Source organism: Serinus canaria, chromosome 7 (assembly GCF_022539315.1).
Source record: "Serinus canaria isolate serCan28SL12 chromosome 7, serCan2020, whole genome shotgun sequence".
Taxonomy (NCBI): Eukaryota; Metazoa; Chordata; class Aves; order Passeriformes; family Fringillidae; genus Serinus; species Serinus canaria.
Genome location: NC_066321.1, coordinates 27,449,062 through 27,476,580, shown reverse-complemented (window position 1 = coordinate 27,476,580; position 27,519 = coordinate 27,449,062). Strand labels below are relative to the sequence as shown.

At 40.8% G+C, this 27,519-nt stretch overlaps 2 protein-coding genes across 7 annotated transcripts in view; one reads left to right on the top strand and one right to left on the bottom strand.

Moving 5' to 3' along the window:
* The window catches only part of SF3B1 (splicing factor 3b subunit 1), a 22,791-nt gene extending 12,673 nt beyond the window's left edge, over window positions 1–10,118 (bottom strand). Inside the window, exons 1-6 of one of the 4 annotated variants that reach the window (XR_007777978.1) lie at window positions 9,980–10,118; window positions 4,873–5,039; window positions 2,782–2,883; window positions 1,996–2,110; window positions 473–528; window positions 80–159 (exon numbers count right to left, since the gene is read on the bottom strand). Coding sequence is in view for 3 of the 4 variants with exons in the window: in XM_030241615.2 (XP_030097475.1) it covers window positions 80–159; window positions 1,996–2,110; window positions 2,782–2,883; window positions 4,873–5,039; window positions 9,980–10,007 (492 nt within the window). In the remaining variant the exon portion in view is untranslated. Of the gene's footprint in view, window positions 1–79; window positions 1,161–1,995; window positions 2,111–2,781; window positions 2,884–4,872; window positions 5,040–9,979 lie in introns of those variants that run through there. The other 3 variants (XM_030241615.2, XM_050976912.1, XM_030241616.2) reach the window with 3 other exon arrangements.
* COQ10B (coenzyme Q10B) lies at window positions 10,055–27,519 on the top strand. 3 transcript variants are annotated; one of them, XM_050976924.1, is made up of 6 exons: window positions 10,055–10,178; window positions 14,243–14,494; window positions 19,143–19,289; window positions 20,749–20,941; window positions 22,980–23,081; window positions 25,643–27,519. In XM_050976924.1, exons 2-6 carry the CDS (start codon window positions 14,490–14,492, stop codon window positions 25,808–25,810), a joined length of 615 nt encoding a protein of 204 aa, XP_050832881.1. In that variant the 5' UTR covers window positions 10,055–10,178; window positions 14,243–14,489; the 3' UTR covers window positions 25,811–27,519. The 3 variants fall into 3 exon arrangements, with proteins under 3 accessions (XP_050832881.1, XP_018767209.1, XP_018767205.1); XM_018911664.3 differs by lacking the exon at window positions 10,055–10,178 and adding an exon at window positions 11,382–11,444; XM_018911660.3 differs by lacking the exons at window positions 10,055–10,178; window positions 14,243–14,494 and adding an exon at window positions 15,482–15,812.

Below are 27,519 nucleotides of genomic sequence, written 5' to 3'. Positions count from 1 at the left end.
CGTTCCCACTTTTGTAATGTGCTTTCAAAGGCTGTAATACGAAACTCAGCCCAAGTGGAAAACCCTCCCCTCCACGCACCTCTTCTTTTGTTAAATGCTGTTCACGCATAACATCCATGTATGTTCTGGCATTCATTTTAGGGTCTGGAGTCTTCCCTCCTGCAGAAGAGAACAGCAACAGGAATGGAGCACAATGAGTACAGGATAAGCAGAAACTAAGGACTTCTACTGTCCTGCTCTAGTATTATATTATTCCATGATCATTTAATTTTACTTTTTGATCGAAAATTTTTAAAATTACATGTATCTTACGTTTATTCAGTTTGCTGATCAATTTAACCTGTTTGAACACAAACATAACTACTGCAGTTTCAAACAAATATTTTAAAGCCGATAAAAATGATAAAATGACAACACAGTTAAGAGTCTTCAGAAGTGATGGGTTCCTGGGTTGCTAATCCGGAATACGTACACTTTCGTGCCTTTGTCTCCATCAGCAGTTCTGACTTCAAGCAGCAGAATAGAAGCCTAGAAAATTATCTCTTTACCATTAGTAACACTTTGGAAAGATATTTATAATCAAAACATTACCTTGTGTAAGCTGTTAAATCCTACTTGTTATCTGACTATAAATAACTACTGCATGCCTAAGTAATGTTTAAATTGTTTTATCATAAAGACCCATTTATAAGTTTGACAAATCTGGACATGTCTCACAGACCTTCTAGTGTCATATCGTAACAGGGCTTCGTTAAAAATAAAAAACAAAACAAAATAAAAACCCCCAAAATACTGTTTGATGACACTTTCCCCCTCTTCTCTTCTCAAGGGACACTTGTGATTGGGATCTGAATGCAATACAGTACATACACCACCACAACAATACTCACAGGTAATAGGTTTTGTACACCGTATGTTGTTTTATGCTCTGTATCTTGCATTAACTGAATTTTTAAAATACATTAAAAGAAGCCCAACTTTATAGAAATGAGACTTGTCAAGAAAAACACTTTTCTTTAAGAAAAATGTGAGGATTTGCTATACAAGTGGTATAGCTATTATACTTTAGGGAAAAAAATAAACTTCTTAAACATTTCTATGCTGAAGATCACTGCCCAATTGGCTGTGTCTTTCTGACACTAGCTTTGATAGGACTTTCCTTTGGAATACTTTTTCACCATAATCTACACAGGATGTGTTGAACTGCACCCTTAAGAATGCAGACAGGACTGGCATATAGCAGTACTGCTGTAGGAAAGAAATTAAGGACAGTTAGTATGGGCCTGTGAATTCTGACAATACATGTTTATATCAATTACAATTAAGCAAGTAAAATAATTAATATCCCTATTAATTCATGCAGGCTGAAATTCTCATTTGTAAAACCTGCAAAATAGCTACTAATTTTAAGCCAACAGGCACCTTATTGCCACACGTGAAACTCACTCACCTGAAGAAAATTTCAGACCCACTAACACCCCTTCTCCTGACTTGCATTCTAAAATTATCAGAACAGACTTGAACTATTAATAGTATCAAAGTCTTATATATGCTTTTGCTTCTTTTAGCTATACCACCTAAAATTTACATAGGATGGTAAGAATTAGGTGCTCTACTAGCATTTCAAAAGCAGTAACCCTGCAAGTCTATAACTTGGAATGAAAACTATCAAGGTACTGAATGAATCTGAGCACTCAATACACAAGTTGTTCAAAGTACAACGCACAACCCAAAACGAAATGAAAAGAGAAACCTTTAACCCTTTGTGTTTCTATGGCAATGGCTCATTGACAAGTTTCTTGTCCTTCTACCTGGAAAGAAAACTCGTATTATAAAGATGAAGAATATGGCATCTAAATTTTCAACCAAATCTCTATGAAAAGGGGATGTTTAAAACAAAACTAAGTTTATAAGCATGCCAACAGAAATCAAAGGGCTAAAGACAATTAAAGACAAAAATTTCATACAGGGTATAGAAAAGCCAAAATAAATTACCATCTGCAAAAGGATCAAGACGCTCAGGAGAAATTATCATCATCCGCCTGTGCTTTTTGTACTCATCTTCCCGATCTGCAATCTTTTGAGGACGGTGTTCTGCAAAAGGATCATACTAAAAACCAAGAAAGCCTGTTAGTCACAGATTTATAAAGACTACTATGAAAAGTGTCAGGTACTGTATTCATTTAAGTATTATTAAAAATACTTAAATTATTTTTTGCCTCCACTATGTAGGAAATGTCAAAACACTATACGAACTTAAATTTTACTTCCATAACTAGAATTTCAGTTTTTTAAACACAGAACTTCTTATGAAATAATTTCTGATAAAAATTTGGTATTTTAAGAGTTTATTCACTTGTTGCCAAAGCACTTCATGCTGTTGACCTTTCCCCTTCTTTTTGCAGGGTGACTTAATGCTATTTCTTGTGCTTTTAAATTTTACAGAAAAATACTCCAAGAATATACAACTTAGGTGATTACATTTTCCTTAAAAAATGAGAAGTATAAAGGATATTAAGTTTCCCAGTTATTTTACTTTAACGAAGTATCCAATTCCAATTTTAAAAAATTTCAATCGTTTAGTTTCTATATTCATGTTGGCTTTACATGCAGAAGTGCCAATCTTTATCACCCTGTGCAATTTAACAAGCTGGCAGCAACATTTACAAAGCACAGCTCTTTACATACATCTTTTACTTCCAGCAAACAAAATCTGTTATTAACGCTCGTTTTGCTCAGTGCTTACAGGAGTATTTTACTGTGCCCGCAATTAAGACGTACCTGTTCAGTAGATTGTGGTATGTCATTAAGCAATGCCACTGGAGCATGGTATCCTGGCTTCTTCTGGCCAAGCAGACTTGTGGAAGGGTAGTCATCATCATCCTGTCAGTGAAGACATGGTGAATTTGTCATGCTGGTATTATACTTAGATAAACTAACATCAGATAAACATGCCGTGGTCATAGAAAAGATAAAAATGGACAAGTAGAATAGGTAATTCAAAATTTTAGCAAGCTTTCTCATATAGCATTTCTTATTATTCCCAAACTAGTGATTCAGATAAACCTGCTCATATCACCAAGAAGGCTCAAGTAATTTTCAATATGCTACACTTAATCAAGTATGCTATCTACACTAATTAGACAAAAAGTCTGTATTTCATATCAGCACTGCTGTTAGTTAGCACCATTAGAACCAACTAGTTACTGTTAGAACCTAACTAGTTCCCTAGTTGGTGTGTGAGAACTGGTGCAAGATATTCAAAGTATTTTTCATACAAGTCAGCTATATATATATATATTCATGGAACAAGACTTAACGCTATAAAAAGGCTTCAGAAACAGCAAAAAATTCAGAGATAGATTCAAGTTAGTTTAGTTATACTAACTCAACCACAATGGCAATAACAAGCACTTGCTTTTGCTATTCCTTCCTATCAGTAGTCAGTTTCTATTCAATTATTTACAGCAACCCAAAAGAAAAACTGCTCATAAAATTATGAAACTTTCTGAGTGAGCCCCAGAGTAATGGAAATTTTTAATAAGGCATTCTTACAAGTCTGCAGATGACACAAGTACATTACTAAAAAAACACCTCATATATCAACTAGTACTAAACTAAACATCTTCTTTGTTCTTAGAAATACAATTCTCTCAGTATATGATATAGTTGCCTCTCTACTTATGATAAGGCCTGTAGATCTGACCTGCAACTGAAAATATGGTCCAATGTTTATCAGTAGAAATTAACATAAGGTAATCTTACAAGCAAGATACATATGGAAAACACAACACAGTGAAAAAGCCAATTCTTAAAAACAGCTCTGAAATTTGAACAGGAATCTTAAAACAGTCACTAGAGTTTGCTGGCTGAAGTTTTATTAAATTTTTTACTGTCATTTGTAATCCTGGCAGCAGTAACAGAACAAAGTTAATTATTCCAGCCAAGGCTAACATTAAGTACCAGGCCACAACTTTTTGCCTTCTGTTTGGGTCTACAAGGTTCTCAAAATTCAATAAGTAGAAGTAGTAGTAAGACTTAGAACTGAAGTCCTGCTGAGAAGGACTTGGGGGCAGCTGGTGAAGGGCAGGCTGGACATGACCCAGCAGTGGGCACTCCCAGCCCAGAAAGCCAAACGTGTCCTGGGCTGCATCCAAAGCCCCATGGGCAGCAGGGTAAGGCAGGGGATCCTGCCCCTCTGCTCTGAGATCCCACCTGGAACCCTGCATCCAGCTCTGGGGCCAACACAGGAGGGACAGGGACCTGGTGGAGCGAGTCCAGAGAAGGCCACCAAGAGACTGGAGGAATGGAGCACCTTTCTTTCGAGGAAAGGCAAGAGAACTGCGTTTGTTCAGTCAGTCTGGAAAAGGGAGGGCTTTGGGCTGACCTAACTGCAGCCTTCCAGTACCTGAAGGGAGCCTAGAGCTGGAGAGGGAGTTTATGTGAGCATGTACTGCCAGGACAAGGGGAAATGGCTTCTAACTGAAGGAGAGTAGGTTTAGATTGGAAAGTAGAAAGATAACTGTCTCCTTTGAGAGTGGTGAGGCCCTGGCACAGGCTGCTCAGAGAATCTGTGGATGCCCCATCCCTGGAAGTGTTCAGTGCCAAGTTGGAAGTTGCTTTAAGCAACCTGTCCAGTGAAAGGTGTCCCTGCCCATGGCAAGTCGGTTAGAACAAAATTATCTTTAAGGCCCCTTCCAACCCAAATTATCTCATCCTTATGTGCTTCCCAGATAAGACATACTTGGTCCACTACGGCTTTAATAAAAATTGGTTCTACTTCAAGCACCCGCTACTAAATATTACTCAAAATCAATTCTGAAATAGTTAAATTGCAGGTCCTAAACAAACAAAATAAATAACATCACTTACATCTTCCAATTCAGTAGCTGCAATAGAAGTGACATATCCAGCAAATCTGCTGTCACTGCCACCATAAATTTCTTGATCATAATATCCTGTGGAATCAAGGCCTACTCCTTGTGCTTCATCAAGAGCAGGCTTTTTTCCTTGAATTTCTCGAATTTGTGCTTCAATATCTAGGGTAAAAGCACACACAAAGTCTTGTTACACATACATACAAATTATAGTAGTCATGTTAGTATGTACAGCAAACAGTTTTTTGCCCAACCTGAAAGATTATCAATAAAGAAATAAACAGAATATATGACACACAAAACTAAAAAAAATCGTAATTCATAAGCTGGTATTCATAAAAAGCTTCTCCTCATGTTTTACTATGATCCAGCACAGAGTACTTTAATTATATGGCTTAAAGCAAATTATTTAACTCACTGTTACCATATCTCACCTTCCGACAGAGGTAGCAGAGAAGCTAATTTACACCACAGTAGTATCTCTCAGCACTACACTAACAAAACCATTTCCAAACAAATGTCATCCTTTCATTAAAAAAAGCCTTTCACAATGTTATCACCAATTTTGCTAATTTAAACAACTCTGTTCAAAATAATTACTGCACAGGTTCTCAAAACTGAGATTTAATAAAACACTGTATTTCTTTCATAACATATTGCAAAGCTATCCTATCTTTGAATAAGTAAATAAAAAAACCAACTCTAAGATGCCACTGGGTAACAAGTTAATAAAAATACCCCAAAACTTAGGGACTCTCTTTTCACTTTGGCAGCTCAAATGTTATTTACTCATCATTATTCCTGCATGCACCACTATCTTTGAAGACTGCTATTCTTCTGGATAACAAAACACTCTTCAAATGGGACAAATGGGAGCTCTGTCATTCTTGTACTGTATCAGGATCTGACTCTAATCAACTCTGGTGGCCGTCTTTGATCACAGAAATTTGGTACTTTCAGAAAAAACATTAACTTCTTAATCCAGAAAACAAGGAAGGAAATTAAACCATGCCTTCCTCCCATCTGTTGTAATGCAAGACAAAAATAAATTGCAGTAATCCAACTATCTTCAACAAATGCAACTGCAGGTACATTGAGGCACAGCTGTGTAAAAATTATTATTGTTTTCAAGTGAATTTTGAGTTAATAGATATGGAAAGACAATTATCCATACAATGTAAATTTCACTAGATCAAACAATTACTTTAATGGCCAAGAAAACCCCCAAGAGTTGCATTTTATTGCTGCAGGAATATGAAGGATCATGGCTGTGAGGAAGAATTGGATTACAATGTAATTGGACTACAAAAGACCCTTTCAACATGAATAATTCTGGGATTCACCCCCTCCCACCTGAAGTGCTATTGCCTGCTACCTTAACTTCAAGGAAATTTGTCAATTTACAAAAAAGCTACAGGAAATCTTGTTCACAAATAAATCTTGAATCCTGAGTATTCAATAATTGTTTACTACTGTTGCTCACTTCTCTTTTCAGGACGAATAAATATGGCACATTTTTGCAAAAGACACTACACAATGTTATGCAACACCTGTAGGAAACCTGACCAAAAAAAAAACTTTTTTTCTGAAGCTAAAATTATTAGCATTATAATGCAAATTATTGGATCAGAATTGCTTCATTTAAGAGTTTAAAATGTCAACACTGCAAACTTCAAGCCTTAACGTCACAGCTGAGTCCTTTTCTTATCACAGACTGCCACTAACCAAAAAAAAAACCAAAACCCAACAAACAACAACAACCAACCACAAACCCACAATAAGCCAAATTATGCCTCCTGTACAAAGGCACGTTCTCTGGAGAGGCAAGTTTTACCTGAGAAATCTCTGCCATATAGCTATGAGTGAGAACAGCAGAACTAAGAGCTCACTTAGTCAGAAAGAAACACTGACTTGTGTGAAGCACAGTAAACCTGGCAGCGAATCAGCAGTTCCTGCACTGGTCTAGTGAGGAAACCCAGCAATGTGTTTCCAAACCCATTAAGAGTCCTACACAGAAGATACACCCTAAAGGCTTACAAGGAGAATCTTGCTCCAGCCACTTCAGGGTTTCCACTGAACTTCTGCAGCTTCCTAAAGCAGAGTAACTTCAGTCACCTCTGTGTTACAGACTCGTGATGCCTTAAGCTCACGAGAAGCTGAAACCTCACAAAAGCCTTATACTGCTGGCATGAGCACCTCCTGAATCCAGCCTGTGGGTACATCCTGCTCCCTGTAAAATCCTGCTCAGCCCAGGGGATTCCTGTGAGTCCAAAACTTGGAATACAGTGTGTTAGTTCTGTGAAGCAGCAGAAAGAAACTACTTCCAAATTAGGGATCTTTTGCCCTCAGAGGCCTCTGCCTGCCTTCAGAGGCGCTTACAGTGTCCTCTTAAGGTATTCCACTTCTGTGGAATCATCCTATGGCACGGCTATAGAGCCAATGAAACTCAATTACTTTATCCACAGATTTTTTAGTGATTTCTGTTTCTCCCAGAGAGCAAATGAAGCTCCTGATTCCTTCTGCAGCCTGGGGTGGAAGGAAATACCTGGAGCTTCCATCCCTACCAAGGACAACCCTATCAGCACCGAGTGGGTAATGTGAGGGTACAAGCCCAGCATTTCCCTTATTCCCAAAGGGCAGTCAGTGGAACAACAAACACTCTGGCTTTTCAGTAGCACACTAAAGCCTGACTGAAACTCCACAGCTGTAACCAACTTCAACATGAAATAAGCCTATGGATCTTGCCTACAGGATCATCATGCCTTACCATCACCAGTTCACTGAATCAACATGACCATGCAGCTCCAGCACACAACACATCAATGAGTCCCCTGCACTGCAGGATGGGCCACAGAGATTTGCTCTTGCTTGGCCTCCCAGCTGTACTATCACCAACAGAGTTAAGTAACACAGCTGGGGGATTTCTGCACTGAAAGTGTCAACACAAAAATATTTTCTTATTGATGGTTCTTACCAACACCTATCATACCAAGGCCTTGTCCTCCAAAACTATTTTTAAAACAGCTATATTTCACTAAGAGGGCAGAGGTGTCATTCATAATTGGCCTTTTCCTTTAGATTACAGGGATTATATCTGTTAGCAGGGTAAGGAGCATTCTTATTTTCCTACAGCAAAACCTGCTGGGTTATCTATACCAAAAAACAAAGTCTATATGGGCTCAACAAACCTTACTGATAGCCACCCTAATTTTTAACTAATACCAGCCTCCAGTTAAAATGAAGCACTCTAGGGAGAACACCCCACAAAAGTCCTTGAACCAGGAGGCCTGTAGCCACAGGTAGCCTGTGTTTGGAAAGCATCAAGGGGATAATATTCTACTGATCATTCCTTTTCTGCATTTTACTCTACTATTTACATATTTTGGTATTTTATCAGAAGTAACTTTAACGAATAGTTGATTTGAAACATACCATAAATGCTGAGTATTATTTAACTCAACACGTGAGAATTCAAAGTCTCTGAACAATTAGCTCACAGAGAGGCTTTCTCTAACTATGTGCTCTGCTTCCAACATGTAGTTCTACTCTAACATTAAAAAAAGAAAGAAGACCCTGTGCTGGAAAGGTATTTTACAGGGTAAACAGGTTTTATGTTTTTATGTCTTATCATATTTTTGCACATTTAGCTTGCCCTTGCATGGCTTTATTTTTAGCTACTTTAGCACTCTTACACATGTCAGATCTATTATATTTGAAGATCTCTGTTCTTTTCTCAGCAAGAAAAAAAAGTTAAACTAAAAACGACCTTCAACAGCATTGAAAGCTCACGCATTTATGGAGGCTTTATAAGCTGCCACTTGAAACTTCACTTTTCAACCTCAAACAGAGTTCCCCTTTAACTATGTAGCTGACACAAACTCCATCTGTTTTGATGCTTCTGTCAAGCTGTATATTGAACAATCAATATGCATTTAACAAACAATGCATATTTTCTGTAATTGTACCAAAATATTTTAGAATTCGTAAAAAAAAAAAAAAAAAACAAACAACCTAATTAAATTTTTAAAAAGGACAAACAGTTTAAGCTTTTCTTCATCCCTAAATTCAGGTTGGGTCTATAGTGTTAAACACTACATTAACCCCACTTCCACGGATTTCCATTTGAAAAGCTTTTTCAGTGCAAAACTGAAAAAAGAAAAAAAAATACTAAAAGACAATGAATGCCTGGGCGCCCGCACAGTTCACAACTACCATCCAGAGGTAGTTTTCGATCAGTGAACTACGCATATAAATTAAAACAAAACACAGCAGAACATCTATCGTACACGAAAAACCCCGAAGCAAAAACGCAGAAGCAGAGTAATTTTACAAATTATCCTCCGGTGCCTGAAAATACTTAAGGGCAGGGCAAGCCACAGGCGATGCCCACAAAGAGAGCTTTGATTCCCACTGAGAAGAGCTGGAGAGCAGCACAGAGAGCCCCTTGGAGAAGAAGAGCCTGCCTGGGAAAGCCCTGGGCCGCTAAATGGCCCAGCGAGCCCAGAGCCGCTTTCCTACGTCAAGAGCCGGCCGCAGGAAGTCTTTGTAAAATGGCAGCTAGAACGCTCTCCGCCTCACAATCCTTCCCCTCCTTCGGGACACTTTTCTCAGCCAGCACCGCGGCGGCTCAGCATCGGCTGGGGCCGCGCCGGCTTCCAGCGGGCAACACCCGTTCTCCGGGCCCTGCAGCCCTGTTTGCCGAGGCCAAAGGGCTCGGCAGGGGAAGGAACGCGCGCCGTTGGCGTTTCTGATGCCAAACTCGCACCGGCACCGCGGGGTTTGCACAGCGCACCGGCCGAGGCTCGATGGGAGAGAGGAAGGAGGCCCGGGCGGGGGGAGTTCAGCGACCGAGCTCCCTCGCACAGGCCTGGCCGCCGCTCCGTCCCACGCCAGCCCAACGAGAGCTCCCCCTCATGCCCGTCCCCCGCCCGGCCCGGCGGTGACGAGCGCAGCCGCCATTACACACAGGGCCTGCCCGCCCGGCCCCCGCCCGACGAGCAGCGCTTGACGCTGCCCGGAGCCAGGGAGACACACAAGCAGCGGTCGATGTCCAAGCGCGGCGCGGGCAGCCGCGGACACGGGGCCTTCCGTGCTATTTTTACCTTCGTGGGTCTTGGCGATCTTCGCCATTTTGTGCAGCGCCAACGACGCCGAGGCGGAACTGGCGCGGCCCCGTCGCTTCCGCCACACGGGGCCGCCAGAGCCCGCAGCGCGCAGGCGCGGCCGCCGTCCCGCAAGCAGGAGGCCAGGCCCCGCCTACCACCTGATGGACGGCGCGCCCAGCCAATGGCCGTGCGGGAGGTAGTGGGGGGGGGGGGGGGGGGGGGGGGAGGGAGGGGGGGGGGCGCTGAGCCCGGCCAGCCCTGAGGGAACTTCCGGTGAGGGCGGGGAGAGTGGAGGAGCCAAATACGGACGGGTGCCTGAAAACTTCTTTCCCACAGCCATGAGGGCTGGCCCCTGGAATCTGGGTGCTCAACTCTTTTTTGCCAAAGTGCTTGACGTGGGTTTCAGCTGGTCAGGGTAACTGGCTCAGTGCCAACAGGCGGATCGCTAGATATCAAAATAAACCAGATATATGTTTATTGCTACAAGATGGGGGTTAACTGGATTCCAGCCCTTCAGGCAGGTCAAGTCTGTTTAATATTTTGGTAAGTGCTCGAAAGAGGGAAGGGTAGCTGTGTTTACGAAATTGGTAGATATACCAAACTGGCAGGTGGAAGAAGGAATTAAGAATCATCTGACATTGATTCATACATGAAATAATCTAAGATCACAAAGGTCAGCTTCAACAACAAAAAGCAGAGGTTACTACATATTGGAATTTTAAGTCACTATATGAATTCAAAGTGGCAAAAATAGTCAGAAAGGGATGACGTGGGAAATCAAAACAACAGAACTATCTGTAGCAATACGCTGCTGCAGTGGAGTTAAGTCTTACTCCAGGCCATTAAAAGTTGTGTTGCATACAAAACCTGGAAAGCAATTCTTTCACTTTACTCAGCTCAGTCAAAGCCACTGATGGCGTTCAACAGAGACTTGGGCAAACTCAATATAGTCTAGAAGAGAGGAGGAACAATCAGATGTTTATGAACATGGCTTAGGTGGGGATGTAAACAAATTGTTTAGCTGTTTTGCAACAACTGACCTCACACCACTTCCACGTTTCATTTGGGAATTACTAACTTTTTTTCCCCAGTTCTGTTGATGAGATATACACACATTTCAGCATCGCTGTCTATTGTATACCTAATAACTGATTAGGATTGATTCTGTCCACATGCAAAGCCCTGGACCTCCCCCCTTACAGTCAAGTGTTGTGAACAAGCTAGTTATTTATTGTCTCAACTTTTAGTAGTAGTAAAACACCAAGGCTGGTTATGCAACCTAGGTACAAAGTCCACAATTGCTTAATGATACAGCACAGCAATGATATTTCAAAACACAGTGTAATGTGTAAACTTCTATAGTTTATTTATTATCATATGTTTTATTGTAAAACCTGCTAAGTCCCTAATCTCCTCAGAAGCCTCTGCAACAAGCGAAGTCAACTTGAGAACTTTCTGTCAGGTAAAATGCATAAACTTTTTCTGAAAAAGGGTGATAAATACATGATGGCAAAACTCTCATTGACTCTTCACTAATCACTCCCCTTATGTAAGCTGGTAGTTCACATTAGGGCCTTTTGAAGGTTGTCTTAAAGAAAATAATGTGACGCTCATGTTTCTGTGTTAATATCTGTATTTGACTGACCAACTGATCTAAAGATCTGTCAGTCTTTGCTTTGTGTTGATTGGTTTGCAGGAGTTTGCTCAGTTCTGCTTTTAATGATTTACTAACTACATGTATTCAAATGTTAAAAGCAACTGCCACTTGAAGGTGCAGAAAGTCTTGTGTCCTTTATTCTCAGTGTTATTAAACTCACATTTGCATTTCTAGAAAGATGCACTTGCACAGACTCATAGGCAACAAAAGGAGATATTTACCAAGCTGCCCAGGGACATGTGACAGTAAGGTTGAGGCAAACTAATTGCCTACTGCCAGATTTGAATGCATGTAACTATTTTAAGTAAATGTCACATGCTCAGATTCGCTATGAAGATCAATTGGCAGTAACTTTCTCTCCTTTCTTCAGCCTGACTTCCAGCTTATGAACAGTTACAAAATTTCATGTCTTCTGTTATTAAGCAGACCTAACCTAGGGATGAGGTCCCAAGGAAGGCTCTAAAGTAATCATTCTGGAATGTGCCATTTCACACATAATGGACTTGTGTTTTGAGTGCTAACAGAAATTGTGCTATGATGAAACTGAGAAAACTTTTGCCTTTTGCTTGTGTCTCTTCCCTGCTTTTCCACCAAATTCTGTATTCTGCCCTGGGTTCTTTTTGGCTGCCTGTCAAATGCCTGAATATGTACTTCTGCCTCCTGAACATTAACTCCATCACACAGCTTCCACAGCATACAGACAGGGCTGTTACTTAGTGCTGTACCAGCCCTACTGAGTTTCCATCCCTTTCCCACACATACAGGTGAACAGAGTTCACAGAGATTCTGGATGGATTTGAAACAGATTGGATTTAAGAGCCCACAAGCTTTGCAGGTCTGGCATCATACCCAAGTAACAGACCTTCAAGGTCCCGCTTTATGTAAGATTCAGGTCCAATTTCAAGGGCAGCTTAAGCTGTCACTAGCTGGCACTGCTGCTGAAAGAAGTATCCAGACTCTTTGCCTGTCCTTGACTGACCCCTTCTATTGTGCCAGCAGAAGTTTCTGGCACTGGTTCACTCAAAGAAGGCAGGCTTTTGACTACATCCTCGTGCTGCTTCTTCCAAAAGTAACTTTTTATTTGTATTCTTTTCCCCCCCACTCACTGCTGTAAAGAGCCATACAAGAAGCTGACATAATCCAAAAAGCTAAAACCTGGCTAAACTCCTCATCTTTCATTCTGCTCAGGTCTGTGCTTAGCTTCAGGTGCCAGGGACAGTTCACTGACAGCCATGTGTCTATTAAAGACCAGGGCAGAAGTTCTTAAAACAAAGAGAGGATTTACCCACAGCTGTTTCAACTCTGTAGAAACTTCTCAAATAATATGAGCAAGAAAAAAAATAGCACAAAATAAAATCTCTTCCAGTCCCATTTTTGTTTCTGATGTCAAGAAGAAATAATGTAGAAAGGATCCTTTTTGTCACTGGAAAGCCAGTGAGTTAAAAAACACATATTGGAAGATAAGCTTTTTGGAGGATTTCAAATGAGGGCTGCATTGTGTTCTGCAGGATGTGCATAACCTGAACACAAACCATTTATGTCACTGCCGGCTGAGGAACATAAATCAAAGATGGGATGGGACGGTCATCTGTGCTCCCACAGCCCTGTGGGCTCCCCTGAGGGAGTTTTTGTAGATTTTCTGCCAAGAGGACCCAGGCTTCAGGCCCTTTGTCCCACCTAGCAGAGTCCCCAGGGCTGGCAGGGGCAGGGTGCTTGGCTAACTGCTGCAGACACGCCCTCCCCACCTGCAGCGATCCTCCCCCAGCCTACCCGAGCTGAGCCCGGGCTCTGCATGATTTGTTGCAGATCATGTTCTTCCTGAGCACTTTAGTAAATACAGACAGTACTGTTTTGGAAGTGGGACAGAGTAAGAACAGAGCAGCTGGATTTCAAAACTGGCTGTGAGCAAATATGCCCTGAGATCTAAACATTTTTTTGATATTTTGGTCCACCAAAACCTTAGGAAGATCAAACAAGTCTAATCCTTTACACAATAGATTTACAGCCAAATACTTCAATTATTACTAACACCAAGTTCACTGGTGCTATATGAAATATAAAAAAAATAAATGATTTTATATCCTGATTAATATCATGATTAATAGATCATTTTTGCAATCCCACATGTATAATTGTGAGATATTTTGAGATCTTTCAAAGGCAAATATTGTTCAAAACTCATTTATAAACAGGAACACAATGGCTATATTTTTGCTTTCTTCAGCATATCTCTGGTTGTTTAAGGAACATACTAAACCAGCTTCTCTTTTCACTCATCTGCAAGAACAGAGGTGAACAAAGATAGCCTTTTTTCACACAAGAATATGCTCTCCTCATCAAAGATTGACTCTTTGCCCACTGAAAGGTGTAATTGAAATTATCGTTTTTAATAGTAAAAACCTCATAATCAGAATTTAAATTTAAACCTAACCTTCTAATGATGGTAGTATTATAAAAAAATAACATTTAGAAAAAAACAACCTGTGTGTTTCTACAGTACATCTCTTTCAAGTGGATCAGAAATGTCTTGCATCCCTCTGGTGTTTAGGATTAATTTGGGCCACTCTTCCTGTCAAAGTTAGTAAATTAAGCTCTCTCTTCAGCAACAGGTATCAAGCAAGGCTTAAGAACTTTAATCCTGAGCCTACCAAGACAGAACTAAAAAGGCAAAAACCCCTCTAAGTGCCTTCAGAATCCATCACCTTGAACTTCTCAATGCTCTTCAAATATTCTAAACACTGAATGACATCAGTCATTGTAAGAGGTAATTCCTGATCCACTGAGCAAGCTAGAACGGCAGACACAGAATCCAGCAAATAACAGCAGCACTCTTGGAAGTTGCAGACACAGATGAGGTTAGTAAAAAGGGTTAGAGGAGGGGAGGACAACATAGGACTGGGGCTTTGTTTGTATTTCTGGCTTTGCAGTTTGTTTTTCACCTGCACTAGAGAATATGGGTTTTTACTGATTTCTGTTTCTCATCAAGTTAATGAGACATGCTGCAGGACAGCTTATCTGGAAAACACCATACCCTGAGGTGGTGAAGTAAAAGCTGCTCCATTGAGTCTGTCACCCAAATTGGTGGTGTGCTTATTTAATGATGAGTGGTTCTGCTAATGGCAAGGAGGCTGGGATAATTAAAAGGATCTATTTTCTGAGGAGGATGTTGTTGTAGTTTTATATAATTGAACTGTTATTTTTGTCTAGAAATCTTCTCACTTCTTAATGCATTCAGCATGCAAGAGCTTTAACTAAAATTGCTTCATTTACATTGTAAATGGGTGGGAATGGGTTCCTCCAGTAGTTGGAGGGACATTGCTGGCAATATATCCAGGCTGGTTTTCTAGTGCATACAGCCCAGACACAAGTCAAGTTCAGGACATGAATATACCAGTGTTAGTTCAAGATTTCCACTCAAGACAATACCTGGTACTAAAAAAAAAAAAAAAAAAAAAAAGCCAACCCAAACTATTTTATGGAAATAGATTTTGCAGTCTTACCTTTTAACACTTTATGTGTAACACATATTATATTACACAAAATATGAAAAGTGTGATGAGTTATATTTAAACAGCAAGTCTCCAATCGCAGAGTAATTGTAACATAGGCTTTCCTTGAAAGAGGCTGTATTTGAGAGGTGAATTACGAGAAAGTACGAGAAAGCGTTAATTAGTGATTTCTTTGGCCCAAGTTGTGGTCAGCCGGTGCTCGGTGATTACAGGCAGCTCTGTGGCCTTATCGTTAAGTTCTTGCTGACTGTAACCCTGAGCACGCACCGAGCAGAGGCGGGACGAGCACCAGCGGCTCCTCCCGCGGACCCGCCCGGGTCAGGCGCTCTGCGGGGGATGGAACAGGGACACGGGGCCGGACACGAGGACGTACACGGGGAGCGACACGGGGGCGGACACGGGGCCGAAGCCGCTCCCGCCGCTCGCTGTGGGCGCCCCCCGCTCTCAAGCCCAATTATGGCCGCGCGCGGGGCTAGCGCGCCGCCGGGCCAATCAGGCTGAGCGCCGCGAGCGCGCGCGCTGTCCCGTGACCGCGCGGCCCCTCAGGCAGGGCCGGCCGGCTCCGCGCCACCACCGGGGCCACGGGCGGCGACAGCAGCGCGGCCGGGATGGCGCGGAGCGGCGCGGCGCTCGGCAGGGCGCTGGCCGGAGGGGTCGCCGCCAGGTACGCGGGGCGAGGCGCGGATACCGCGGGCGTGACAGAGAGGGGCCGTTTTCCCGGTTAGAAACTCACCTCCTCTTTGCCCGAGACAGTGGCAGAGTTGTGAGCAATCCGTCAAAGGATTTAAAAACTGAGGAAGCGCCCGCATGTTTTCCGCTTCAGATAATGCATGAAGTTCCTTCTCACCTGAGCATGTGTAAGGCTTGCTGCAACAGCTTGAGGAAAACAATATGCTTTGGTGAAGAGTTAACCTTTCGTCTGAAAGAAAGAAAAGCAAGCAAATGAGAGAGTGCGATTTGAAAATCTTAGTATAAAAGGTTCACCTGTTAGCACTGTTATGGCAGTGCTGCTGTGTTTCTTTATCAAACTCTGTCATCCTTATAAAAACTGTCAAAAAGTGAAACAGAGATCGGTTCATGATGTCAAATTTCATGCAGTCATTTGACAGAATTGTTAACTGTTCAGTGGTCAAACGTAACATTGGATCACATTTTTTACTGTATATTCTTTGTGGTGTAATCTCAGTGTTGTGTCTGCAATATTAAATTTGTTCAGTCCTGGTCAACAAAGTTGCTGTTTTAAAGGGTAATTTATTAGAGTCTCCAGGGCAAAATCAATTGATGGAAGGGTGTTCGGTATAAGGAAACCCATTAAGTAACTGCTTGCAAACTCAGTTTAAAAATGTTTCTAGTGGAAGCTGCAGGGATCTTGTCAGCTGGTTTTAAGCAAGCACAAGCTGGATCAGACCCAGTGCTGTGCTACCTGAAGCCTTGGAGCTGGGGACGCTTCACTGCTGCAGTTGTCCCCGGAATGCACTCTGTACCTGCTGCCAGCTCGACAGAACCTCACTGTGCTCAGCAGCAGGCTTCAAGGGCTCAGGTGGTAAATTAGTCTCGTGTGCTTGTTCAGACTGAGATGCTAGTGAGGACACTTGCTGGTACACTCATTTTTTTGGGATACACACAGCTGTTGGCAAAGAATTTGAATGGGATCAACTCGTGTCTCACAGACTGTGAAGTCAGATATCACTAACCTGATGAAAGTATCAGCTGGGCTATAGTAAACACATTTGCCCTGGCATGCTCCTGGCACTAATTTCGATGTTTACACTGAGGAGTTAAGACAGCCGTTTTTTCCAAAAAGTAAATTTTTCAGGCTTAGAAAATTGTGTAATTTTTTTTTTTTTTTTTTTTTTGAATCACAGAATATGGATCACTTACATGTGCGTGTCATACTCCAGAAATGCTTCCTTTTCAGGTCATGGGAGTTGGGTGATCAGTCCCCAAGTGCTCAGGGAGGAAGCTGTGAGTGGCAGGAGTGAGTGGAGATGGGTCTGTCAGTGGCAGGAGATAAATACAGAGGTGGCAGGTGTGTCTGAATTCTAGAATGGACTTGGTTTTTCTTCAGTGGCCCAGCTCAGGTTCACAAAAGCACATGACAGTCCATGGAAACCAGGGGATTTCTTAAAGAGATCTGTTTTCCTGACCTGGGACCCAGCCCAGCACATTCTCACAGCATCTGTTCTTCAGATTAAATTGGGAGAGGGATGGAATCTCACCATACTTGTTAGCATTACAACCTCTTAACCTTGCCTTCCTCCAGTGGCAAGGACACAGTCTTTCAGCAGCTGAGAGATTATTTGTAGGGATTGTTTTTCAGCCCTGTGGCTGAAACAAGTTTAGATAAAACTGCATGAAACAACAGACTGGCATGGCATTACAATAAAAAACAAACCAAGAGACAAACCATGGTGACTGGTTTGGACTGTGTCCTGTATGTAGCCCCAGATAATGGAATTTAAATCAGCTGTGCAGAATGAGGTCTGCTCCACACGTTTGAACACCTTCTGTGAATCTGGTTGAGGCAGCTACAATGTTACTGGCACTCTCCCAGCATTCCTGTCAAAGCTTTCCCTTAACAGTCTTGTATGGTCTGTCTGGAAAAAACACAGACTTTGTCCACATCCTATGAGATACTGTTACAAACATTTGCAGAGGCTTTTAAAGTGGACCTATCCTCTCTTAATTTTGACACAATACTTCTGTCCCATTTTAGGAGTGTTCACAGTGTGTTTTCAGGCATCATGCTTCATATCCCAGTTGCACAGCTGGTTTTTAAAAAGTCTGTACAGATTGTTTCTAACCAGCTGCTAATGATGATTATTTTCGTCTAAACTCTACCACTTTGTTATTTACCTGACTCCTAATACAGTGACCATGTAAGCTGATGTGCTCAGTCATGGGTAACTACTGTATTTCACTAGAATTTTAAATTATGCTGATTTTTAAAGAACATATTGCTAATTTAAATTAAATTTAATTCCAAATTGGTAACTAATTTGCTGACTAATTTGGTGTTTGGTTAAAAAAAAAAAAGAAAAAGGGCATCTACATGTTCATTATGTCTAAAAAAACAACAAAACAACCAACCCAACCCCAAAGAAGCCTAGTTCTGAGTAAAAGAGGTTGGCTCCATTTTTAACCACATGAATCCAGAAGTACAGTCCTGATTATATAGTTAGAGGAAGATCAGTAAAAGACCTGGGTTACTTGTTAGCTTATGCTTGTAGAGTCACTGTGGGCAAATAGTGGCATTTTTACTTTCCTGGTGCCACAATTCAGAGCTTCTCAGGCAGCATTTTGCATCTTGACTGACCTGATCTGAGGAAAATCAGTGTTTTAGCCGAACTGTTACACATGGTGAATACTTGTTAGATTTTAGTGCAGATGCTCACTGAGAACACTGAGGTGCAATCTTAGAATTACTGGTAGTTTCAAAGGTAATTTGTTAAGATTTACTTATGAAAACACTGTATCCAAGGTTCTGGTGATATTTTCTGAAGGAAATGTTGAAAGCTGAGTAAACAAAGCACCTTCTGAAAGGACTTCCAAAATGAAATTGTCCCTTTAGGAGAAGGATTATAGAAGAGTTCAGCTTTCTGTTTCCAAGTGAAACCTTCTCTGTGTATGACAAAAAGGTAAAATTTTGCAAACTATGCCTGTTTTTGCTATTGAGAAAGCCTCTTCTGCAGACTAGGTGATGTGAGACTTGAGCTGAACTCAAGCTGCCATGCAGCAAGTGGTTAATGAGGCCCTTTGTATTTTACTCTGCCTGTTACTTCTGCCATGACTGGGGGCTATTTTTAGTTTCTCTTAGGGAAAAAAAAAAGGTGCCCCTTGTGTTTTTGACAGTTTATATTGTTACAAGCCTTCATTTTTCCATCTGGCTGACATTTTTTATAATGTTATACAAGAGATGGTTTGTCTCACCTGAATGCATTGTTCTTTATTCTGCTGATATGAAACACATCTAAAAGCATTTTCCCTCTTTCAGGCACTTGGCTTCTTGTGGTATTCTGATGACCAGAACTTCTCCTTTGCAAGTACCTGTAATGAGCCATACTTTTTCAAGAAACTTCTTCAACGTTGCTGCACCAGTAATAAATAAAAGAAAAGAATATTCTGAAAGAAGAATTATAGGGTTGGTATAAAACTGTGGACACAGACGCTTTAAATGCTTATTGATTTTGTATTTGCTGTAATTAATCCAAAACATGAGTAGTTCAAAAAAACTGAGTATCCCTGAAGATATTTGTCCCCAAGACTCTGGGAACCTAGAAAGGAGTTTTGACTTTTAGACTTTGTAGAGATTAGGTTTACCAGTATGAAAGTTAATAAAAAAAAAAAAGTAGGAACCCAAAGCCCTTGGTTTATAGCAAGAAACAGCAGAAATAACTGTTCCATTCCATGACAAAACAAAACCAACCTTGAAATGGAGTAATGCTCTAAGAATTCCGTCTAGTAAAATGTGAATAAGTCAACAGGTGTGAAAACCCTGTTCCATTCTCTCCCAAACACATGCTAATGTTTGCACTTACATTATATTATAGTTCTCAAGATTTTCTTATTTCTTTAAAAGAAGAAAAATAATTAGTTCTATGATGAAGAAACTTCACAGAGAAAAAGATTTTGAAACCTTGTTTGCCTTAGAGCTAGTGGGAAAATCTCAGTTCATTTAATGATACTGGGATTTGCCCAGTTTCTGGTCCACAACAGTATGAATTGTTTATTACCATATTTTCTTTTACTATACTTAACATTCCTTGTTTTGATAGTTCTTGAACTGCAGCAGATCTTGCCTAGCCACTTAAAGAGGGCCTTTGTCCAATAGCCCTCACTGCTAAGTACTGTTGAACATATGCTTCATTTTAAAGGAAATTAAGCACATGCTTAATCCCATCTGTTTCAGAGTCAGAATGAAAAATTAAAACCCATAGCTATGTAATACTTTGCCATGTTAAAGCAGAATCAGCTAAAACGTTGCCTTAATGGTATTTAATCTGATTTCAATATCCTGCCTGAGCAGAGGTGTTGGACAAAATGAGGTCCTTCCAACATCAGCCATTCTGTGATACTGGAAGGTTTTTCCATTCCATCTGTTTTTTTAATTAAGCTTTATTGTTTGGGCTCAAATAAGGAAGATGGTGCTCCTGTTTAAACCCTGTGAAATACAGTACTTGAGTTTTGGTACAGCTTGTTTTGGGAGCCATCAAGTGTGGATAATTTTTTTTTTTTTTTTTGGTGCAATGTCCAACATCTGCCTAAATGAAGACACAGCTGTGCTGGAAAAAATGTTTCCATTTGAAGAGTATGCATGTTTACCTGATATTGCAGAAATTAGCAGGCACTGGTTCATTATTCACCAAAGTTACTGCTGGATGGTGTGTGATGTTTTGCTTCTTTATGCAAAAACAATTACCAGTGCATTACTTTTCTTTCCTCTCAATTAGCAAAGCTGCATTTTCAATTCCCAAAACCAGTGGTAGTGACTATGTCCACCTTTCAACTGCCTATGCCACATATACCATCTCTGAAAATTTTTAATACTCATTGGAAGTTTAAATACCTTGTACCTGTAACATTCATGTGTCTATTTCCAGGTATTCCATGCAGGAAATGTATGAAGTTGTTGCTGTTGTGGAGAATTACAAACTCTTTGTTCCTTGGTGTAAGAAGTCAGACATACTCTCGAGGCGCTCTGGGTACTGCAAAGCAGAGCTGGAAATAGGATTCCCTCCTGTAGTAGAGAGATACACATCAATTGTAACCCTAGTGAGACCACATTTAGTTAAGGTAATTGCATTTTTCTTTTCTCCTAACCATAATTTTCCTTAACTTTTGTTTGTTGAAATTTGAATATTCCAGGAACATCTTGCCTTAAAACAAAATCGATACTGGAAGTTCTTTGTGTGGCTCAAAACTTGTGTTGCTTTTCTTTAAAGACTTTAGATAAACTGAGGAGAATTTGAATGTGTTTTAAAAAGAATATATTAACATTTTTGGGATGATTTTTTTTTGGTTTTTCTGTTTTGTTTTTTTTTTTTTAATTTTGTCCAAGCCTCTCTGAATGCAAAATAAGTACTGAAAACTCTAGCTTCTGATATCTTAATGAACTTCCTATCTGTCATTAATTTTCTTCTCACAATTTTAACTAGATGATATATAAGCCTAAAAAAAGGCTAAGCTTAAGTACAATGTGCTGAAGAGATGGTTATTCAATATATTGATGAGAAGAAAGAAGTATGGATTTAAAGTCAATTTTTTTTTGCAATTAATTTCTTCAGAAGAGAAGCAGTTATGTTTTTCCTTTCAGCTTTTCAAGAGCAATAATGAAGAGAAAAGCAGAAAAGTGTCAAGTAAAATATCTTAAATGATGATGCCTGGATGCTCTATTTGTCTTGTATGTTCAAATGTGTCTTCATAAGGAATGGCTCAGAACAGATTCCTTATAGCAAAACTGCCTCTCCCTTGGCAGGTCCTGATTGGTTTGGAATAATTAGTGGAAATTATAGCATTTGATTGCTGTTCAAGATAATTGTTTGAAAATTCTATTTCACTATTCTTTTCTAGGCTTCCTAATAAGAGACACTTAACAGAAAATGTGTTTCTGAAGTACAGGGGAGATGTAAATTGGAAAAGGAATATGCAAAATGCCTTTATTCAATATCCTTACCGTTTCTGGAAAGAAAAAAAAATCTTTTTTTATTAAAAAAAAGTTGAGCAGCTATAATGGGAAATCTGTGACTTACATACTGAGAGCTTTCCTTTTCTACAGTTTCCTAAGAAGACAGGCTTTTTTCTTTCACACAGCTATCAGATTGGCTTACCAACTCTTTTTCCCTCTTAATTCATTCAAAAGAAGAATTCTTGTCTCAGAAAAAAGACTCACAAAAGTGGTGAGGAAAGCCATTTCTTCAGATTGCCTCCCCCGAGACTCATTAGCCTTTTCTCTGCTGCAATTACTTTTCCTAGAGGTTTACATTACGTCCACAGAACTGCAGGAACATTTCTAGGGAAGTGATTGTGTGCTTGGACCATTTCACTGTCCTCTCAAGCAACTCCAGGCAAAGGAACCTTGTGTGCTGCTCAGGCACAAAATGGGAATGGGTTTGTTGCTTAGAGGTTCTCCCATTTTTAGGGCTTAAACAATGGAAAAATGAGATTGGTAACAGCAGTTTTTGCCAAGGGGGAAAGCATGGAGTGAGTTTGCTACTTTAAGACTTGAAGAAAGGGGAACACAGTGGCAGTTTTCCCATTTTTCCTGCTGTTTTGATAGCAGTAGGGAAAAGCAGACCAGCTCTTTGTATCTAATCTTCCCTCTACTCCTCTTTTGATATAGAAGTAGCAAGGCCATGCATTATCTCATTCCTGGAAAGAGAAATGTAGGTATTTTTGTGCTGGTGGTTAGTCTCTGAGATGAGTCACCTCAGCCCAGCTCTCCAAGCCAAGTAACACCCATTCCCTGGGGACAGTCTGTTAGAGCAGAGCTCCTTGGGGTAACAATAAGAACTTGTAAAAACATCACCCAAGAAAAAGTTAGAGAAATTTTCCCAACAAATTCCAAGCCAGTTGAGGTTATGTATTTGGATGTTCTATGCATCATGCCACAGATCTGTTTTATGACACTCAGACACAGTATTTTCCTCTGCCTTGGAAGGACCTCAGGTATTTTGCCATATTTGACATCTTTGCATATTGGATTTCATGCTGGCTGTGCTGTAAGAACAGGTTTAACCATGCCACGACCATCACAAACACAAGCTTCAGTAATACCTGTTTGTCACATTTGTAAAAGTCTAATTGTAGCTTGATTTTCAAAACTTTATTTTAGGCATCATGCACAGATGGAAAGCTCTTTAATCACTTGGAAACAGTGTGGCGCTTGAGCCCTGGTATCCCTGGTTATCCAAGGACATGTACATTGGATTTTTCAGTAAGTATGGTCATTAAAACTACACATGCTAGGAGCAGCACATAGAAACACTTATCTTCAACTGAGGGGGCTTTTTTAAATGCCTGTACTACTCTTTAAACACTTACACACAGAAAACAAGTTAGCTTTAGTAAATTCTGTCCAGAAAATATTTTGCAAACTTTACTGCTGGAAACCCCTTCAGTATCCTTCAGAAACAGCAGCCTTCTGTGAGGTGTCCATGTGTCATGAAACAGTCTAGAACAGGCAGCTCTCACCCTACAGTTCTAAACACATTGAAGTTTTTATACAGTCCAGTGCAGGAGAAATGTGAAATATACTTTGCTGTTTTCATTAATCACTCTATAACCTCAATGCCCTTGGTACCAGAAAGTCAGTGTTCTGCCATCTGTCCTGTTTGGGCTGCAGTTTGGTCAGTTCAATTTCCTGTCCTCCAGTTTACTCTTTCACGTATTTCAAGCCTTACTCCTTCCTTCTCTAATACAAGTGTAATAGATTTTTGCTGTCTCTAATCTGTGATGGGATATCACTGCAGCCCAAAAGGATAGCTCTTTAAATCCAGTACCTGATTTAGCCTGATTTCTCTCCCAGAAAAGCTGTTTCCATTCCAGTTACTGCTTTCCATGTTGTCTGGTTTGTCTGCCATCACGTTTTTTTCTTGCATTTTATAACAAAGTGTGTAACAAACAAAGCATTGAGCTGGGGTTTGTAACAAGCTGCAAAAGTACACAGAGCTGGGCTAATCCTGCTGCCATCTGCTGGAATACCCTGCTTTGAAAATTATCTTCAGTGAATAGGAAAAAGCTTTTGGAGTATTTTTAAACTAGCACATTAACCTCTTTGGGTTATTAACTTTCAGCTTATTACTATATTGCACTTCATACAGTTCAACAGTAAAAATTAATCTACAGGTGCTCAAAGAACCACGTATGTTAATGGTTTGCATGTTATGTGCTCATGTTATTTGTGTTTCTTTAGGCAAATAAGTGTCAGTTCTTTCAGCTAACAAATATAAGCTATCTTTTAACCCAAGCCATAAATCAGTTAAAAAACTTGAATTAAACAACTATTTAAAGCCTACAATCTACATACAGGCTCTGTGAGAAAGCAGCACCCCACCTCCACAAACCAAAGCCACATTTTGACATTTCAGGTCAAGAACTTCAGTTAAATGGAATCAAAACTGAACTGAATGTGGACATTTCATTTTCTTGGGGGAACACTATCAACACATCTTACTGCTTACCCTGTTTGGAGGCTGCAAAGGAAGCCAGTGCAGTTGGCTGAGCTGAGCCTCTGGCAGTTCCTGCTCTGCTGCTCCTTGCCTCTGGGCACGGGCAGGCAGGGATGATAAGAGTTTCACAACAAACTCCTCAAAACAGGCCCTGCAATTACAGATGTTCCAGAGAAAACTTCAACTTAAGAATGCTTGTTTGCTTTAGAAAATGTAATTTGAGTTTCAGGCTATGCTGGTTCCCACAAGCTGTTGTATCCTGTTGTATCAGCCAGCCTGATTCCAGGAGACATCTACATACAACAGGGAACCTTTCCTACTTTGGTTTCAGCTCTGAAATGCTTTGGTTCACAGACTGAAGCACACCACCATTTTCACCACCTGCAAACTTCATTAATGTATACCATCCCTTTAAGACTGACATAATTGCTGACCATGATGCCAGACTCCACATGCCCACTGTGCAGAACACTGCATGCCCTAAATGACAGCTCTCAGACTTGCAAGAGGCACCTTAATTTTATTGATGCTTGAGGTCAAGAAAATGTAAATGAAGCTACACTTGGCTTATGGGCCAAGCTGTTTAATTACTTCTGTGCTACTGCTTTGCAATTAACATGCCTTGCTCATAAGGAGTTGGGGAGAGGCTGTATTTGCTCCTTGTGGCATTCAATCTGATTTTTCAGGAATAACAAAAATGACAACTCCCAATCCATTTCACTGACTGCTGGTGTCAGGTCGGGAGAGGGAGCTGTTCGGGTGGGAGATGTGACACACAAACCAAATCTGTAATTTTAGTAATTAAACTGCTTGTTTGAACCTACCAGAACTACTGCCACCAAACGGAAAGACTGATTTAAAATACTGGCATTTAATAAGTAACTATTTCAAGTCACTTTTAAGTTTCTTTGGCATGCTCCAGATTACGTACTAGTCTGTTGTCTTGCCACACAGGATCTTTTTCAGACAACTTTTGTCCCTCAAGTGAATTCTGTGCACAAAATAAGTTATTGTTTGTCAGTAGTTTTTCATTACCTCTTTTGTAATGAACCATTTATAAAAGAAAAGACAGTTTAGGTAGATGTAAATGACTACTTCAGAGAACTGAATGAGAGGGTTCTTCTCATGGAAAAGCCCAGAAGTACAGTCCTTAGACCGAGGAACATGGGTTTCCTTCTCAGCCACATTCACCTATTCCTCAGTTTTAACTGTTCTACAACTTACCTGCAGCCTTCACTGGAGATTCTTTAACAGAGTTGTCTATTTGTAACAGCATTTTACAACGGTATAGATAGGAAAAATAATTATCTTTTATTTTCCTAAACAGATTTCTTTTGAATTTCGTTCACTTCTACACTCAAAACTTGCTACGCTATTTTTTGATGAAGTTGTAAAGCAGATGGTTGCTGCCTTTGAAAGAAGAGCAGCCAAACTCCACGGCCCAGAAACCAGCATCCCTCGGGAGCTGATGCTGCATGAAGTTCATCAGACGTAAAGGGAAACTGTAACAACCTCAGCTATAAACTTGTTTGTACACTTCACTGGTACAAAGTGCTCCTCCTTTGGGGCATTCATTTCTTATCTGAGCTTGGGTGTGATTTTACCCTGTGCCAAACGCACCTGCTCAGACAGACAGACAGACACAGAATGTTCAAAAGCTGCAAAAAAAGTGCAGCTTAAAGCCTTATCAGTAACAGACACCTGGCAGCTCCAGTAACCCGGGCTATCTCGGCTGCCATTTAACGCCAAACGGCTCCTGCAATCACTGCCTTAGCCAAGCTCCTGGCGTTTTTCAGCACTGTAACTTATTAACTCAACTTTGTGGGAATGTAACTTCAGAGCATCAACTCAGCCAGCTCTGCCCAAGCAGAGGCCAGCTGACACACTGCCTTCCCAGAGAATAGCACAGTTTGGCAGCCATTGAGGAGTCGTGCTTTGAATTCAAATGAATGGCAAAGGTAAGTCAGGGATCTCCAGTCGCCCCTAGAGTGACCAGCAATGCTCTAGAACTCCCCTCGTTTTCAGGGATGAAATGCATAAGGAGCACTGTAATCTGAGGGCAGCAGTCTCAGCTACAGGCAGTGGTGCCCAGTGGACCTGTCTGGAATTTGTAGTACATGTGGCAGGCTGAACTTGCTCCTTGCCACTCCTTCCCTGGTACACGCTGCACTTTGGTTCCCTCCATCTCACCTAATGCAAATGGAACACTTTAAAGCAGGTGTTACCTCTGAGAACCAGGTACCCGTGCTGTCCTCCCTGGAAGCAGGTAACAGGAGGCCCTGTGCTTCCTTGCAGAGAACAGCCAAGGCCAGATGTCACCATAAATCACTCAAGAGAGCACTAAAACTTCATTCTTTGAGGTTTTCCAGTACCATGCTCCCACCGTGATGATGTCTTCCTGATTACATACATGTTCAGTACTTCTACTCCTGAATATTCTCTTCCCAGTTTCTGAAGAAATCAAGAGGTTTGAACCGATTCTAAATCCTTACTTTATGCTGCCTTGCATTACCAAATTTCCTTACTGAACTTAGGTGAAGCTTCAGGCCAGGTGCTGAAGCTGGTCCTTTCTCTGCAGCACATGCAATCCATATGGTTAATTAAGAGCAGCATATTAAATAACATAGAAAGGTATGTTTCAAAATAAAGACAGCCCTGAAACAGTTTCAGATAATTTTACTTAAAAGAAGAATGTCACACATCCCATCTGTGGAAGGATAGTTCTTATTGAGGGTAGGAAGCTGAGGAAAGCAACAGGTGGATTAAGGTCATTTGTACAGAACTGAGAAGATGTAAAGCAATTTTGATTGTTGAGGTAATCAGATATACACAAGTTTGGGAACACCATGGTTCTGCAGGCTGGAAAACAGAAAAGACTGCACAATGTTAGTGGTGGTGTCGGGTCAAAGAACACAGAAAGAGGCAAAGCAACATTTCTAGTGCAAAATTACTAAATCCTGCAGCCTTACCAGAAAGGAGGAAGGTAAGAATGGAAGGCTCAAGGTGAGGAGGTAATCACATATTACACCTGAGCAAAGGAAGATCTAAAAACCCCAGAACCCTTTCTTAGCAAAGACTTCACCTGTTTGATACTCTCGGGGCACTTCACTTTCCCTGGGACTGTGAAAGGTTCACAGGGCCTGTTCCAGCACGTGAAACAACCAGATAGGGCAAAATAAACTCAGTGCACGTGCTTTGTTTTCA